At 42.1% G+C, this 15,595-nt stretch overlaps 1 protein-coding gene across 1 annotated transcript in view; it reads right to left on the bottom strand.

Moving 5' to 3' along the window:
* The window catches only part of LOC310923328 (moesin), a 41,096-nt gene that overhangs the window by 12,881 nt on the left and 12,620 nt on the right, over positions 1-15,595 (bottom strand). The window contains exon 2 of the mRNA XM_083884600.1: positions 5,957-6,040. Within this exon, the coding sequence (XP_083740726.1) occupies positions 5,957-6,040 (84 nt within the window). The remainder of the gene's footprint in view (positions 1-5,956; positions 6,041-15,595) is intronic.

The following is a 15,595-nucleotide window of genomic DNA, read 5'->3' as shown; positions in this document are numbered from 1 at the left end:
ATAGCAGAGATAAACACGAGCTGGGGGCAGAGAAGAGGGGAGACCGCACAGCACTCACCATCACAGTCCCAAGCTGCCACTGAACTAAGGCAGGGAGGATAGTCCTCCTCCCTCCTCAGCTTTAGCAGGTTATTTAGTTCCATTCAGCAAGGGGAAAAGCATGAAAAAGAAACAGCTTTCTACAGCTGCAAGGAATCTGGCTGGCAGCAGCATAATTATGTCTGGGGGTGTACAGCATTTGGAGCCTTAATGAACTGTGAGATGTTCCAAAAAGCAAACAGCTACTGACAGTGGCTACACATGAAGAAGGGCTGGCACAAAGGATGGGAGAATAGAGAGTACTGTTTAACACAGACCACAGTACTTAAATACCTAAAATTTTCACTCTCATCTGGAGAGTAGCATCTTTTTTTTCATGCCAGGGGGAGCATTAAACCAATCCCTGGGTCTTGTTTAGCCTGCTGGATAAAGCTTGGTTTACAATGGGCAACAGATTGGATTCAGCTGTCCCATGGTACGTTGATCAGCTACTACAAAACCCTTAATTGAGTACTACCTTAAAATTCTACTCAGTAAGCCACACTGATGTAGGGGAAAAGGTGCCTTTCTGGTGACTCACTTCATCCTCTGCAGAAAGTCTAAGCACAAATTAGTAGGGTTTTTTTACTTATGTTCAGAGAGGAAACAGAAGATCTTCCAGGTAACCTTTTCTCTCACTCCTTCTTGCTCTGTGTTTTCTAGGTCTGCATGACAATTCCTGCCCTTCCTCTCTGCACTCACCCAGCTCCCTCTGAACTACATTCCTGCCATGGGGTGCTGCTCCACAGCAGAAGAGGAAGCCATAAGCAGCCTTTTAAATGTACATTTTGACATCAAAATAATGACTGAAAATGCCTGTCATTCTCAGCCCAGGAAACACACCACCACACTGGCAAACAAGTACAGACTCTGATGAAAGCACTATTTACACACGGGCAAGACCAAAGCATGCAAGCAGAGGAAAAGGCGTTCCACTTGGATCATGTTCCTGCATCAAAGGCCAAATCATCTCAGGCTATATCATGGTACAAGTGCCTTGAATGTTGCCCTAGTTAAAGGTGAGGTAGGTCTCTCTCCCTTTGTACAACAGGCATGTCGAGTACATCTGAGAGAAAACTGCCAGCTAACCTTATTGCTGGAGGAGCTTTGAACTGGAGTCACACCTGCAGTTTCACATGTCAGTCAAAAACAATTTAGAACGTGGTCTTCCAGGTACCCTAACTTAGTACCCAAGACAGGCTCCTCTACAGCCACAAATATTCAACTCTTCTCCCTTTTAGCTGGTGGATGTACTTCTAATTCTCCCTTCCAAAGTGCTAAAATGCCAGTGTGATAAACTACAGCATCTTCCAAGTTTTTGTACTTACTGCAGTTTGCCACTGACATCTTTAGCAACAAGCAGTCCATTTTTGGTTGGAACTACGGCTTTTCTAAAAGTCAGAAAGTTTCCACATGTTCCTGTGAAATTTGAGACACATTTTCATACCACTCAACCACAAGCCTTCATTACAGGAACAAGAGTTCTGGGCTTTGCTGGGGCAACCAGTCCCTATCCTGAGACTTGCTGCTTTCTACCATGAAACTGCCTTAGTGAGTTTTGGTTTTGGTGCTTTCACCTGGTGCATTAAGTGTTCCAGAGCGATTTCCTATGTGTTTAAACACTACTAGGTAGGATCTTACCAAGGCTAAATATTTCTCATACACTCTCCTTCCTCAAAAAGCTTAGTGTGCAGGCCATGAGACATCAACCACCTTTATTCCAAACACAGCTCAACTCAAATGGAGTTACTCAAAATTCGAGAGGGGTTTGATCAGCCTGTGCTGTAAGCTTAAGCAGACATGGAAGAAGCCTGACAGAATGGTACTCTGCAAAACCACTAAATTCACTGCAGCAGATAAACAAGAAGGAAGCTACTTAGCATTACCAAGGTTTCTAGGTGCACAACTACCTTGGTGGCCATGCAGATAGAAAAGCAAGGTAAGACAAGCCAGGGCACACAAACTCAGAATCTTAGGAGATCTGGCTCTCCATGAAATCTGAAAGCACCTTAAGAATCAAAAAAGAAAATGAAACAAAAATATCCCCCAACACACATTCCATGTGTATGACTCAGTGCTGAACATAAAATACAGCATCTGTGACCATGTTTAAAGTGTGCAGATAGATGCTTATTGTTATAATTTTAATCCATATATAAGTGCACGTTTCTATCACAAGCTTAGTTTTGACCCAAAAAGCTCAAAATAATGAGGAAAAGCATCTTCAGAAGGTCAACCACATGTTTTTAAAGTTTGAAGTGATAGCTACTGAACTTTTTCTCATGTCACATTTTCTTTAACCTGTCACTTGTCTGTGTGGCTCTTAATTGGACAGAAATCACCTTTAAGGAGATTGGATGCTCAATGATTCAAGCTAGAATCAATTTACCAAAAAAAAAAACCCAAAAAAAAACCCAAAAAAAACCCCCACAAAAAACCTACGTTTGAGAGGCAAAAGAGTGGAGAGACAATTTCAAGCCCTCCATAGCAAGTAACCAAGAAGTTTCACTAGACAACAGATCAATATTTTATATGTAGAAGACACAATGCAAAGCACTGCTTTGGTTTACTGACTGTTCTCCAGACCAGCTACACTTCCAATGCACTTCCGTATTCCCAGTACAGAAAAGGGTCAAAGGAGGAAAACAATCAGCAATCACTGTTGTAGTGCCTGTGCTCTGCATCCCCAGGAAAGCAATATTTCAAGGCACCTGGGAAGTAATCAGGCCTGTGGGATAAGCAGCACCCCTGACATGCATAGCCCATTCTTGAGCTCTTCTTTTAACTCCTCACTGGCAGCTGAGGAAGAGGAGCAAAGTTACAGTTCTTGCTGGCAAGTCAGTAAACTGGAGTTCAGCAGCTGATGTTAAGTGGTACATCAGCAAAGCTGCAGAAGACAGACAGTACAATGCTGTCTCATTTAATCCAGGTTTTGTCCATCCACACAAGCCTAAGATATTTAAGCTAAAGCTCAAAGATGAGGGAATATGAAGAGCTCTAATATAAATCATGGTGTTACTGCACCTGTGTAACAGTTCAGTGGCATTTCTACAGCCACTACTGTGAACTACTTTGGGGCAGAAACCACTTCCTATAAAGCAGTGAAGCATCTGCATTGTTCTGTCACCAGAAAGACTCACTTTGAAATTTAACCAAGGAAAGAGGAAGACAGGAACATTTCTGTTCACATATTATTATGGAATTTTAGACTCAAATGCTTTTCTCCTCATTAAGCTACAAGCTTTCCAAAATCTTCTGAATCCTATTCAGAGCGGGCCAGAATCATGTGTGGTATAATTAACACATTTATCTACCTTCATACAAAACAGGTGAAGATAAATACTGCCTAAATGTTACTGAGCAAAGCCAGCAGATTGCACTGAGGTAGCCATGCAGCTAAAAAATTTGGTAATGCTTAGCAGCTTCCTTCTTGCTTAACTCAGAACTGACAGTGCAAAATGAAAGGGCACCCCAGGGCAAAAAGATGCTGGATATCTTAAAAAAATTTCTGTACAAGAGTCAAAAATCAGGTTTCACACCAGAAGTCAAAGTCCTGCAACAGCAAAACCATACATCTGCTTTGTAGAGGAGCTCTCCCTTCACTCAAAAAAGCCCTGATGAAAGCAGATCTTTTCCCAGAACCAGCATCATGCAGAAAATACTAGATTACCAAGATCAGGGGCACAACATGGCTTAAGGGAGCCAGAAAATAAACAGCAGTAACTTTGTTCTTATGAGCCCCATCGTGGGACCCCAGACAATCTAAGGATAGAAACTGAGGCAGAGTGAACAATGACCAGGCAGAGAGCAGTCACAACATCAGCAGGGACAACAGCACTGGACTATCCCTTTACAGGCACCAATACACACAAACAGCTCAGTCATGTGAAAGATACTGGATATGTAACAGCTGACAACACGTTTAGAGGTCCATCCTTTTCCTAAAGACAGCAAGTTTTATGTCAATCAGACCTTTTAGAAAAAAATAAATGTTTAAAACTACCTTCTTTCATCCCTCCCTCCATTTCCAACCTCACCTACAATCCAACTTAGGTAAATTAAGCCCTGCCTCAACTTAGAAACTCAGTTCTGCAACACCATTTGTTTTCTCCCTTGGCAGAGTGTTTACTGTGGAAAAAAAAAACAAAACAAAACTTCTGTTTAGACAGGTGCTGTGTGAAATACACTGAAGGGAGGAAAACGTGCAGCTGTTCCAAGAGCATGACAAAGGAGTGAAATCAATTACTAGACATGAAGAGCTGCTATATGGGAAACATGACTGGATGCTTCTCAGAGACAAACTGATGAAGCCCAAGTCTGCCAGCAATGTCAGTTTGCAGCAGAAGCCGCAGATGACACAGAGATGACTGAAAATATCATGTGCAGATTAAAAGTATTACTGACATGAGTAGTAGTGTTTCTCAGCACTTGGTGCTTTGTTTGGATAATAGCAGAAACCAGATATTGAAAAATAATCAAAAATAATCATGGGAACAATCCACATGAAGAACACTCCTTCAAAAAAACAGCAACAACAACAAAACCAGTTCATTTTTGGGGGACATGTCACCTCAGCTTCATTAGTAAACACTCTCATGATCCAACTGTGGCAGAGTTCCATGTTGCACACATGGATCCTGGACAGAACTCGTCTTTCACTTTTATCAATCCAAACCTGTCAGATCTGAGACTACACAGGGCTAAAATATGCAGGAGCTCCTAAATAATAAGACAGACAGCTGAGATCTACACTGCAATTCAGAACTTTTTTGAAAACCTGTTTTTCCCATTATGAAAGGATGTTCTTTCACTAAAGCTTTGGAACTCACTCCATTTCAGGGCTGGGCTGCAAAGAGCAATATATCATCTAGTGTTGAATCATCCAGCTGAGTACAAGAGAAAACAGTAGTTTGTGGTTAAAGATCTAAAAAAATATATATAAAAATTTAAATTATATTTGCTGGCCCCAAATGAAATAGCTGACTTCAGTGGGTGAATCCCTTAATTTTCTCTCTTCCTTATGATAGGTACTATGTAGATCTGACCCCAGAATGCTTAGCTCTACTGAACCACACCCAAATCTGACATATCTGGTCTGGCAGTTCCCTCATCTTGTCATTAGTCCAAGATTCAATTTGCATATCTTTGAGCTATGAATTTACTGTTCCTGTTTTTCTCCAAGGAGCAAATCTACGTTAAATTACAGCACAGAAACACAGTGGAGTCTGTAAAAGTTTCACCCCCTGCAGCTGGTAATGTCTGTCTTCTGCTGCTCCAGCTTTGGGCTGCACATGCCTTCCTGCTTCTGTTTGGGCCAAAGCAGCAGGAAATTTGGCTACCCAGTGAAAGCAGAGGAAGGCTGAAGTACCCTGTGCAGACAGCCCAACACAGTATCACTCACTCACTGCTCTTAATGTTTCCCTCAGGGCTTGGTGGGAGTACAAAATACCACTTCACCTGCACTTAAACATTGCAACAGCATTTGAAACCCAGCTAAGCCTCTCCTGGTTTAGAGCCCAACTACCCTTTGGAATCAATTACACAATGCTTGCAGGTAAGTCAGCCAAAAATAGCTTACTTGGTCCCCCATAAGACTTTTCTTACAAACTAAGACTGCAAACCTTTCTGCTTTCCAATTACTACTATTGTGAGCCACAGCAATAATTCAGTTCACTAGAAGTAATAGCTCCTAATGCAGTCTCGGAGATTAAAAAATGCAGTAGTTTAGGGGAAGAAGTACAATTTCTTATTGCATTGAGTTCTTTTGAAGCTTTGCCATATAGTGACACTCAATCTTTGAAGTCCTTTAGAAAACATTTGCTCAATAGAATTACAATGTCTTTATCAACTTTACATCTGCTACAGCTCCATTGCTTACCTGATCAAAGAGTTGCTTCCCTGTGGTGTTGGGCTGGATGGCAAACTCCAGCTCAGCATCCATGGTGGTAACACGCACACTGATCTGGAAGACCGAAAAAGGCATAATTACTACACATGCTTGAAGTGATGCTACCCAATAATGAAAACAAACACCTGCCCAGGACCTGGAGGCAGCTCTCAAGCCTCCAGGAACTTCACTGCCAGCAGTCAGAAAGTCATTTGCTCTGCCAGCATGGCACTCACAGTTTTCCTGCAGAATATAACTTCCCTGTTTTGCAGTGGTTTTATCCTCTCTGTATTTTATCCTCTGTGTATTTGGTCCTACAAATATTCACATGTACTGACACACATGAGAGCCATTTTTACGTCTTACTAAGTTTAATTTCCAGAGTAGAACATTCTGGTGTCTTTCACAAAAGCAGAGATGTTCCAAAACTTGATGCACCCAAGAAGGCATCCAATCCTTTTGTTTGAAGGATGAACATCAAGGAAGTTCCCAGAAGCATTAACAACTCAGTCTGCCACAGAAGGCTGGTCAATAATAACAACACACTCCCAGTCTTTGTCAGTATTTGGAGAAGTTGTGAGGCACAATCCCTTCATGCTCCAGGGGCTGTGGGTATGAAGCAGACAGGATGCAAGGATACCCTCACAGGCTAAGACAAAAAGGCTGCATGCTGAATATGAGAACACTTCCCAGAGCAGCAGAGCTGCCAATACTGCTTTCCAGTTCTTTTCAGAGGGTTGAAAGACTTCTAAAAACTGCAGAAATTGTTTAGGTGTTATTTAAAATTGCAATCAAGGTTTCATGACTATATTAGCCCTAGATGCAAGATCGCGAATGATCTTCCAGAAGAAATGTTATATGATGAACTATTTTGACAGGAATGTCTCACCAACACATTTTCACTTGTGGCATGAAAGTGGAAAGGAACTCCAGCAAGGGAGTTAGCAGCTTCATCCCACACAAGCAGGAAGACGTGCACACACCTTTCACTTCTCATGAAGCCAGTTAAACAGCAGAGGCATTTCACCTCAAATGCTAGTGTGAAACTCTGCTGATCCCATTCAAAACTCCTGATAGTTACTGGGAAACATGATTTAGATGCTTGGGGCTAGACAGAAACAGTCCTGGCCTGAAAGCAGATGCCTTAAATTTAGGCCAGGGAAAGTGAGGTCTGCACGTACACCAAGCTGCCTGAGAATGCAATTCTATTTGCATGCCTATCAATTGAAAAAGGTAAAGATATTTCCTATTTTTTGAACACAAGTGGTACACATTAAAACTGTTTTATTTAAAATATTTTTCCATCAAAGCAAGGGTCCAAGGCTTGAAATTGCACAAGATACTCACAATGCACCAAACCCCAGCACACAAGCCTTGCATCAACAGTTCTCTCTCTGGACAACAGTTGTTTACCTCAGCAAATCCTAACTTTTTTTTGCTTATTTCAGTGCAATCAATTCTATTAGTACACTCCACCAGGCTTCCAGTAGTGAGGGGTGGAGGGAATTACACCGTTAACAGGTTTAAGAACAACTCAAAAGTCATATTTGGACTATAAGCTAACTGCATGACACAGGAGACCAAAAAAGCACGAGTAAGCAGAGAAATATTCAAGGAACTACATAATACCAATATGATCACAGTTCTGATTCTTGTATTTCTACCAAAAGAAGAATTAAACAAGATTTCACATCTTGTTTAATAAGAAACCAGACTGCAAGAGAACTAGAACCAGGGCTTTTTTCCCAATTCTGCTAGTTCAGTCTAGGTAAGTGCCAAAAAGAGATCATTAACTATGACAAATACTTTCTGATGTTTTCCAGAAAGCCTGCTTCAGACTAGGCACACCACTACTTTGGCCTTAAGATCCTCTTGAGATAAACCTAAAGGTTTTCTTGTTTTAATTTAAGCTAAAAATTCTGTAAGGTTAAAGGTAGGCTTAGCATAGCTAAGGTGAAGTACAGGTAAGTTGAAGTTCTAGCTGTTTCATGCAAAAGGAATGCTATTTAGACAGTACTAGAACAAAGATATTGTGAACAAGTATATCAGGAATAAGTTGGTTTTGAAGTCCTCTAAACCTTCTGACACAATATCAAACTAAGGCAAAACTGTCCCACAGAACTAACAAGAAAAGCACAAATGGCCTAAACTCATAACAACAAAGCTTGCTGCCTTTTTTAAAAAAAATTTCATTATTAGCAGCTTTCAATAGCATACAGTTGCCCTTAGTTCTCTTAGTGTACACCTTCCCAAAATTATTCTGTTTAAATCCTAAGCTTTGACAATGGGCTAATTTCATGGTGCTTTGGTGAAACAAGGATCTGGCCGCTTCCTAGAAGGGCTGAATGCTCCCCAAAACAGCTTTGCTACTTACACTTGGAAGCACTCTTCTAGCAGAAAGTGCTGGTTTGTAAACCTAATTCACCCAGAACAGCCACCAGTGAGACCAAAGCTGTCCATAAGCTACATTCAGGTGTAAGAAAGGTTACATTAAACGACCCATTAAGTTACACCTTACATATTTATATCTTTGAAGTATTTCCTGCTTACCTAAAGCATTAATGTATCAGCTACCATGAAAGAAAACAGTCTTTGCTCCACTGTTTATGGACAAAGCACAGTAGCTGCTCTTATCTGATTCCATGTGCATAGATGATTAAGAGCCAAATATCTGAGCGCCAGAAAACAGAACTGAAACATCTGTGGCACCGCTTTGCAACTTGTGCCTAAATAGCTCTGAGAGCTACTTAGAACAAATCACACCCTAACATTTAAAATTAACCCCAGTAACCCCACTATTCATGCAGAATACTCATTAAGACTCACATCTTTGCTAGCACAGTAAAATAAGGTCCCATGCTGGAACCAGCAAAATTCCTTCACTGTCAGTCACTTAAATGCCCTTAAGTTATCTGACCCAATATTATCCTTTAATTAGTACATTCAAAAGGAAGATTTACATATTTCACCTTCCTCCACCCCACTCCCAGAACCTCCCTGTGCTCAATGTGAGTAACAACCCAAAGTTTAGGAGCAGCAAAGTCTTGAATGGGTCTGCATTGCAACCGCAGCCTGATCTGCGAGAGCAGAAGCTGAGATACCACAGGAAACGGGCTTATGCTCTGGAGAACCACACCCCGGTAGTGCAGTTTCCCCAAGCTGAACAGGGTTTTAACACATTCAACAGCACACTGCTGTGAGCTGTCAGCAGAATGAGCCGGGGAGAGAGCACATCCTGGCCTGTGCCACTGACATTTTAACCATTAGCTGGAACCATCAGTGGTAATTTAATACTTGGCTGAGAAGCTAGTTTGCTATAAAATCGAGCTTTGTTAAGGCTCATTGTTGTGAAAACAACACACAAAGACATTTTTTTCCCCATACACCACCAAGCCAGGGTGGTTTTGTTTTTCCAGTTCACAACAACTGGCTCAAAGGCAGGTTTCTACCATTCCAGGTGGTGGGAGGCACTGATCCTAATGCATTCTGCCTGCAGCTCAAACAAGCTACAGAAGAGATCTACAGGCTGCTATAATCTCTACCAGACAAGTACGTGCCAGGCACTGCATGCTTATCTTCTTTCTCCTCATTCATTTAAAGTCTCACTTTAAGTAAAACCACTTGACTTAGGTATTCATTGCTGAGTACTGACCAAATGCTACACATAGGAATGACAAATGCTACACATAGGAATAAAAATGCTACAGCAAAACAAAGCCAGCACTATCCTAAGCAGTCCCATCATAATTTAGACTCATTTGCTTTGTTCCTTGAGAGTCACCCTGGCAAAGCACTTTTAAACCATTTATCTATCTAGTTTACTACCAGTGATGATTCTAAGAAAAGCCTCAAGATTCATCAGCATTAAGCTATTAGATTTTGTATTTCTAAACCTAATCTAATAAGGTTTTCCTAAGTTTGAGAGCTGGCATAAGCTTTGGCATGCTTTCAATTTGGGTTGCAAACAGAAAAAAATGTCAATAAGGTATCTGACTTGGACTGCTGAGCATATACAAATTTAGCTCTGTCAGTCCAGACAGGTAAAGTGCACACTGCTGAGAGATGTGCAAGAGAAAGATATTGCACACCAGTGATTTAATCCCAAGGTCTAGTGGCAGCACTCATCTCCAAGGATACTACCCTCCTATTCCAAATATTTTGTTACTAAACATCTACCAAACTTTCAACACTCAGGAGATGTTTTTTAAAAGTTTACTGGATTTCATCAACAGATTTATCAAAAATACTATCCTAAGGCAGTAATTTATACTCAAATTCTGTTTAAAGCAATTAATTGAATTTATTCATCATAGCATTTATAACATACCCACTGCAGCATGCAAATATTTGCAACTCTCTAAATTCTACTTGGATCTTAAAGTAACAGAAATTTATTCTAGTAGGTGTCCTCTAAATAGTCTTTTGTCTTTCCATCATCATTTAATATCCTCTTATACAAACACTATATGAAATTCTTCCAGACGCCATTTTGCACACTGCAAGAACATTCAACTACCACATTTCAGCAGGCAAATTTATACTCACTAAATCTAAAAAAAAACCCGCCAAAAAAAGTCCCCATATTTAACTGATTCTTTTCACAACAGCTACAGGAAAGAGACAGAAAACTAGCAACCCTTCCTCTTCTCTATTTGGGGAATTACCATAGTTCCACCAGCCTAAGCACTGCTAAAGCTTGCCCCTGCCAGAGCACATTAAAGAGCTTCCTGCTGCCAAGGACAGTATTGTCAAGTGTGATACCTCCTGCACAGACAGAACCTCTTGCTGGAAGAGATACTCATCCAGCCCCATAGCAGCTGCAGCCAAATAAAACTCCCTTCAACCAGCAAAATCCTTCTGAAGGCACATGCCACCACTTTCCCCCTCCTCCCATGGTGTTCAGCTGTCTACAAGACAGTGGCACCAGGCACTTATCTGCAGCATCTTTCCAGGTATTTTAATATTGCCCTTACACCTCACCTTCTGCCCCACTGTGATTCCAAATAAATTTTCCTAATTCAGTAATTACCAGGTATCTCCCAGGTCTCTGAATAAATCTTCCTAATAGTGTGCTATAACAACATCCTGAGATGGAAATGTGTAGCAGCATATGGCAGCACAAACAGGAAAGGCTGATTCTGTCACGCTCAGTAACGGATGTATTGCTTGTGTTAATGCCCCAGTGCATTGAGCAGCACAAGAGGCAGAAAAGACAATTCTGTTTGTCACAAGTTGAGACAGTAATAGACAGTACTAGGAAATTCATGTCAGAATAATAAGTGGAGTCAGCACAAAAGAGTATCAACCTCTACAAAACCCTGACCCTGAGCTAAAGCTTCTTTCCTCCCTGCATTTCCTGTATGCAAGGAAGCTGTTATACCCTGCTGGGCTGGAGGCTTTAGGCTTCAGATACTCCCTGCTTCCCAGGTTCAAACCACCAAGTGGACTGTTTCTGCAGAATGTAACATAGGGAAAACTTGTACTTCATTGCAAATTTGACTGGTACGGAACAGAAGCAAGCTCAATTAAAAAGAAATTCCAGACCAACCTATATAGCCTCTGCACTGAAAGGCACCAGTTTACCCAGCAGTCACTCCAAGTAAAAATACTAGACCAACACCATGCACCAGTTCCAACAGGTCTGACTTTGGGAAGCACATCAAATCCAGCTGCAATTGCACTAACTAAGATCTCATAAAGCACCTCAATAATCTAAAACCCTGCCCAGTTTAGGCTTTTAGCAAGATTAGCAGCAATGCAGTAAGTTTAACCAGAAGTGTCCCCCTGTTCTGGGAACGTTCAGGTGGATTTTGGAGTAGGAGTGCTCTGCAGTGCTGCACTTCCCTTCCCACCACACTGGCCAGCCAACACGGGCCCACTGCCAGGACAGAGAGCTTTGCATTGTCTTGGAGAGGACTCAGAGGTGATGTCCCACACCTCCAGCACCAGCCATACTCACAGACATCTGGCTCCTTCCCGAGTGCCAGCACCCTGCAGAAACAGCCCTGGCTCCTCTGTGTCAGGGGGAGGCTGGGATTGGGTCATGTGAAAGCGCTTGCAATTTCTCAAAGGATTACACTTAATTAACCAAGCCCCCTTCCAGCAGTCTTAAAGGGCTTTTTCATACCTCTAAGCCCAACAGGGAACAGAACAGCAGCAGGGACACTCTAGGCACCACACTGCAGACACTAGAGAGAGGTTAACCCTCCCAGCAGCTCCTGGGAGCTTCCCAGATCCCTCCACCAGCCCCATCCTGCTCTGCTGGAGACACAGAATTTCTCATTTGACTGGACAGGTAGGCACTAAGTCCACAGAAGGCGTCCCATCCCACCCAACTATTTGAATAAAGCTACCACCCAAGGAGAAAACTGCTCATGGTACTTCTGACACCAGTGAGCCAGAAGTAGTACTTTCATCCTATAGAGTACGTGGCTTTCTTTTGGTACCTAAGTACAGCCTATAGCAGGAATGCACCTTTTAAAGCATCCCTAATGACTTTAGCATGGAGCCTGAAGACAGAGAGCAGTGAAGGGGCAGCAGCTGCTACTCCCCAGCTTCACAAACCTCTCTTGTGAGCAACAGCAAGCCTGGCTGAGGAAGAATTCAGGCTAAATCTAACTAAATTTGTGTTCACATGGTCTTATTTTTTCCTTGTGAAGGAGCAGGGCAGCAAGCCAGCTTGGATTCAGAAGATGCTGTGGAGCCACACCTGAGCACAGTCACACCAGAGCTGTACCCCCACCACCAGCAACTGCTCTTCACCCCCAGCAAAGACGGCTCATGTGGGCAACAAACCATAGCACTCACACAGCTGCAGGAGCCATGCTGCTGAGGACAGGAAGAGGAAGCAGGCCAGAGCACCAGCCTGCAAGACCAAGAAAGTTCACAGCTTTGAGAGGTCTGCTTGCAAAAACTGGATGGAGAAACGCTGGAGGCACCAGCACCTAAGAAGGAGTGGAAGCAGCAGTGCCTGGGCAGAAATGCTCTGTGTATCTGTGGCATTTAATACCTCACTGCAGCAGAGACACCAAGGGATGCTGCCAGTGCTTGCCCATAGCTTCCAGCAAAACTCACCTTCATAGCACCAAATTACAAACACTGAGTAGGTGGGAAACACAGTTACATGACATCAGCCAGAAAAAAAGATAAGCTTTCCTATGTGGAGCTTGGAAGAGTAGAGGATTTCTTTCTGCTTTACCTAACAAAGGAATTCAAAATAAGCCAAGTCTGTGCCCATTCCAACTGCATTTCCATAAAAGTTTTCTGACAAGGTTTATAGCAGTCATTGCATCCAGTGGTTGAAACCCTAAGTGTATTCTTGAAAAGGGTAAAGACAAGAAGCTGACTGACATAATTAATGAGATTAGCTCAGTTGGTTAGAGCACGGTGCTAATAACATCCAAGATTGCAGTTTCAACCCCCATACACATCATACACTTGAGAGCTGGACTTGACGATCTTTGTGGGTCCCTTCAAACTCAGAATATTCTCTGTGTTTATGTGTCTGTAAATAAAAATCTGATACAATATATAATGCTAAAGTAGTCTGTTTCAAAGAAGGAAACCAAGTGATTTATTCTAATATAAACCTTGTCATACTGTAGTGTCAGAGCTCTGGTGTATTTGTTTGACTGTTAATCTTAAAATATTCCTGTGTTAATTTGTACTACTTATCTCACAGTGATGAGAAGGAAAATAAAATTCTTGCATATAGCAAGTGGTAATCAGGAATGCTCTCATTTAAAAAATAAAAAAATAAGTTTCCTTGAAGGCAGCTGCTGCCATTGAAAAGGCAATGCCTACAGAGCACAGCAAGGCAGCAATATTTTGTTGGTTATCTGATTCTCAAGACCAAGTGTGAGAAGCCACAGCTACCTTCCTGATAAAGTCCTCCTTTGCACATGGTTGATACTTGGTACTCAGAGAGGCCTGAGCAGAGGATCACTAAGTGGAGTTGGAGGGGATCATCCTTGCAGGACATGTTTATGAGTCCATAGATCAATCATTCATAACAGGTCAGGGAGTCTATTTCAGACACTCTTTTATAAACTGGAGATTCCTTTTCTCTCTCAAATGGTGGAGAATCAAATTTATAACTCTCAATGACCGTTTCTCTAAAAAACGAAGTCTCCTTCAAACCACATTCACAGAGTTCACAAGAAAACTTCAAAAAAGCCTATTCCTCATGCAAAGGGTCTGTTGATTGCAGTTGCCTTACTTTATATGCTTTCACTCACTCACTCTGCCCCAGCTTTGCAGCTTTCTCACAATCAATGTTGCACTGCCCTGGAGGCATCTTCCTTCATCAGCACCAGTGAGCACACACTCGTAAGTGCACTGCACAAGCACTCAGAGCCAGGACTGTGCCAATGCTGGTTCCACAGGGCTGGAGAACTCCACATTTTAGAACTCTGGAGGTATCATTTACCCAGTTTAATCAGTGACCTGATCTGTGCAGGCAAACTTTTCAGAAACAAAACTTCTACTTTACGAAGACTACTACAAAGTTATTAATTCAAAACTATAATTAAAATTCCAAAATCATTAATGATGTTTACAGGTTAAAGCTACTTAAACGTAATTCCTTACTTTTCAACCAGTCACATTCCACCAATGGTGTCTCAACACTGTGGCTACTAGCAGCTTGGCATCCTCTCCAGAGGGCAAACAAGTTTCACTTGGAGGAAAGGAGTTGCAAGACGAGACTAGTAAGCCAGTAGAAACAGCCATGGGTGGATCCCCACATTTACAGTCAAGACCAGATACTTGTATGCCACTTATTACACTACTTACTCCCAATCTTGTGCAATGGATTAATTCCTCTATTTTTGCCATTTCCTTTTCCATAAATAGATTCTGCTTGCACCTCCCTTTGCTTTCCTGTAGCTGTTCCAAGTAATTAACATTGCCATTTTCTGTTTCTTTTGAGTCAGTTTGAAGAAAAGCCCTTGGAATAACTATTTTTGTACCTGTTGTTTGGGCTGCTTAGAGAGAACATCCTTTCCTAGTCAAAACCCAGACGGAAATTAAAATACCATGGGGAAAATCCCTGACCCCTTTTCCTCAACATCTGGATCAGGAGGTAAAACTTGAAGCAAAACCATTCAACTTTTACAATCTGTGCAGCTTTGGGTTTTGTTTTGGTGAGGTTGCTGTTTTTTAAACACCTTTTTTTTTTTGTGCCTTTTTTGTGTTAGAAGAGCTTTTCTCTGGAGAAATACACACAGTTATTATGTGCTCTGCACACTAATAGTAGGGTTGGTAGTTGTACTTCACATGTCAGAGCTTAACCATATCCCTTTCTAAAGCCTTTCAACCTAAGGGTAGTTAGCAGGCAGTGGGCATGTTTGCATGGGTGCCATTCCTCACACTACTCTGTGCCCCTCCCAGGCAATCCTACTCACAGGTTACAAACAGGTGTTTTGTGCCACTCCCCTTATGTTGTACACTGCACAAAGGTGTGATGATCCTGGCTGTGACTACAGTCACCCCATCAGCAAAACTCTCTGCCACCATCAGAGGCACTTCAGATTTTCTGAGAAGGCCCTTAGAAGGCAACTTTTCCCCCACCTCAACCTCCCCTTAGGCCAGTTCTTCCCCTCCATCCTCAAGCCAAGGGCAGGGAGTTTC

Source organism: Zosterops lateralis (genome assembly GCF_965231275.1).
Source record: "Zosterops lateralis genome assembly, chromosome: Z".
Classification (NCBI taxonomy): Eukaryota; Metazoa; Chordata; class Aves; order Passeriformes; family Zosteropidae; genus Zosterops; species Zosterops lateralis.
This window is presented reverse-complemented; position numbering and strand designations above follow the sequence as displayed.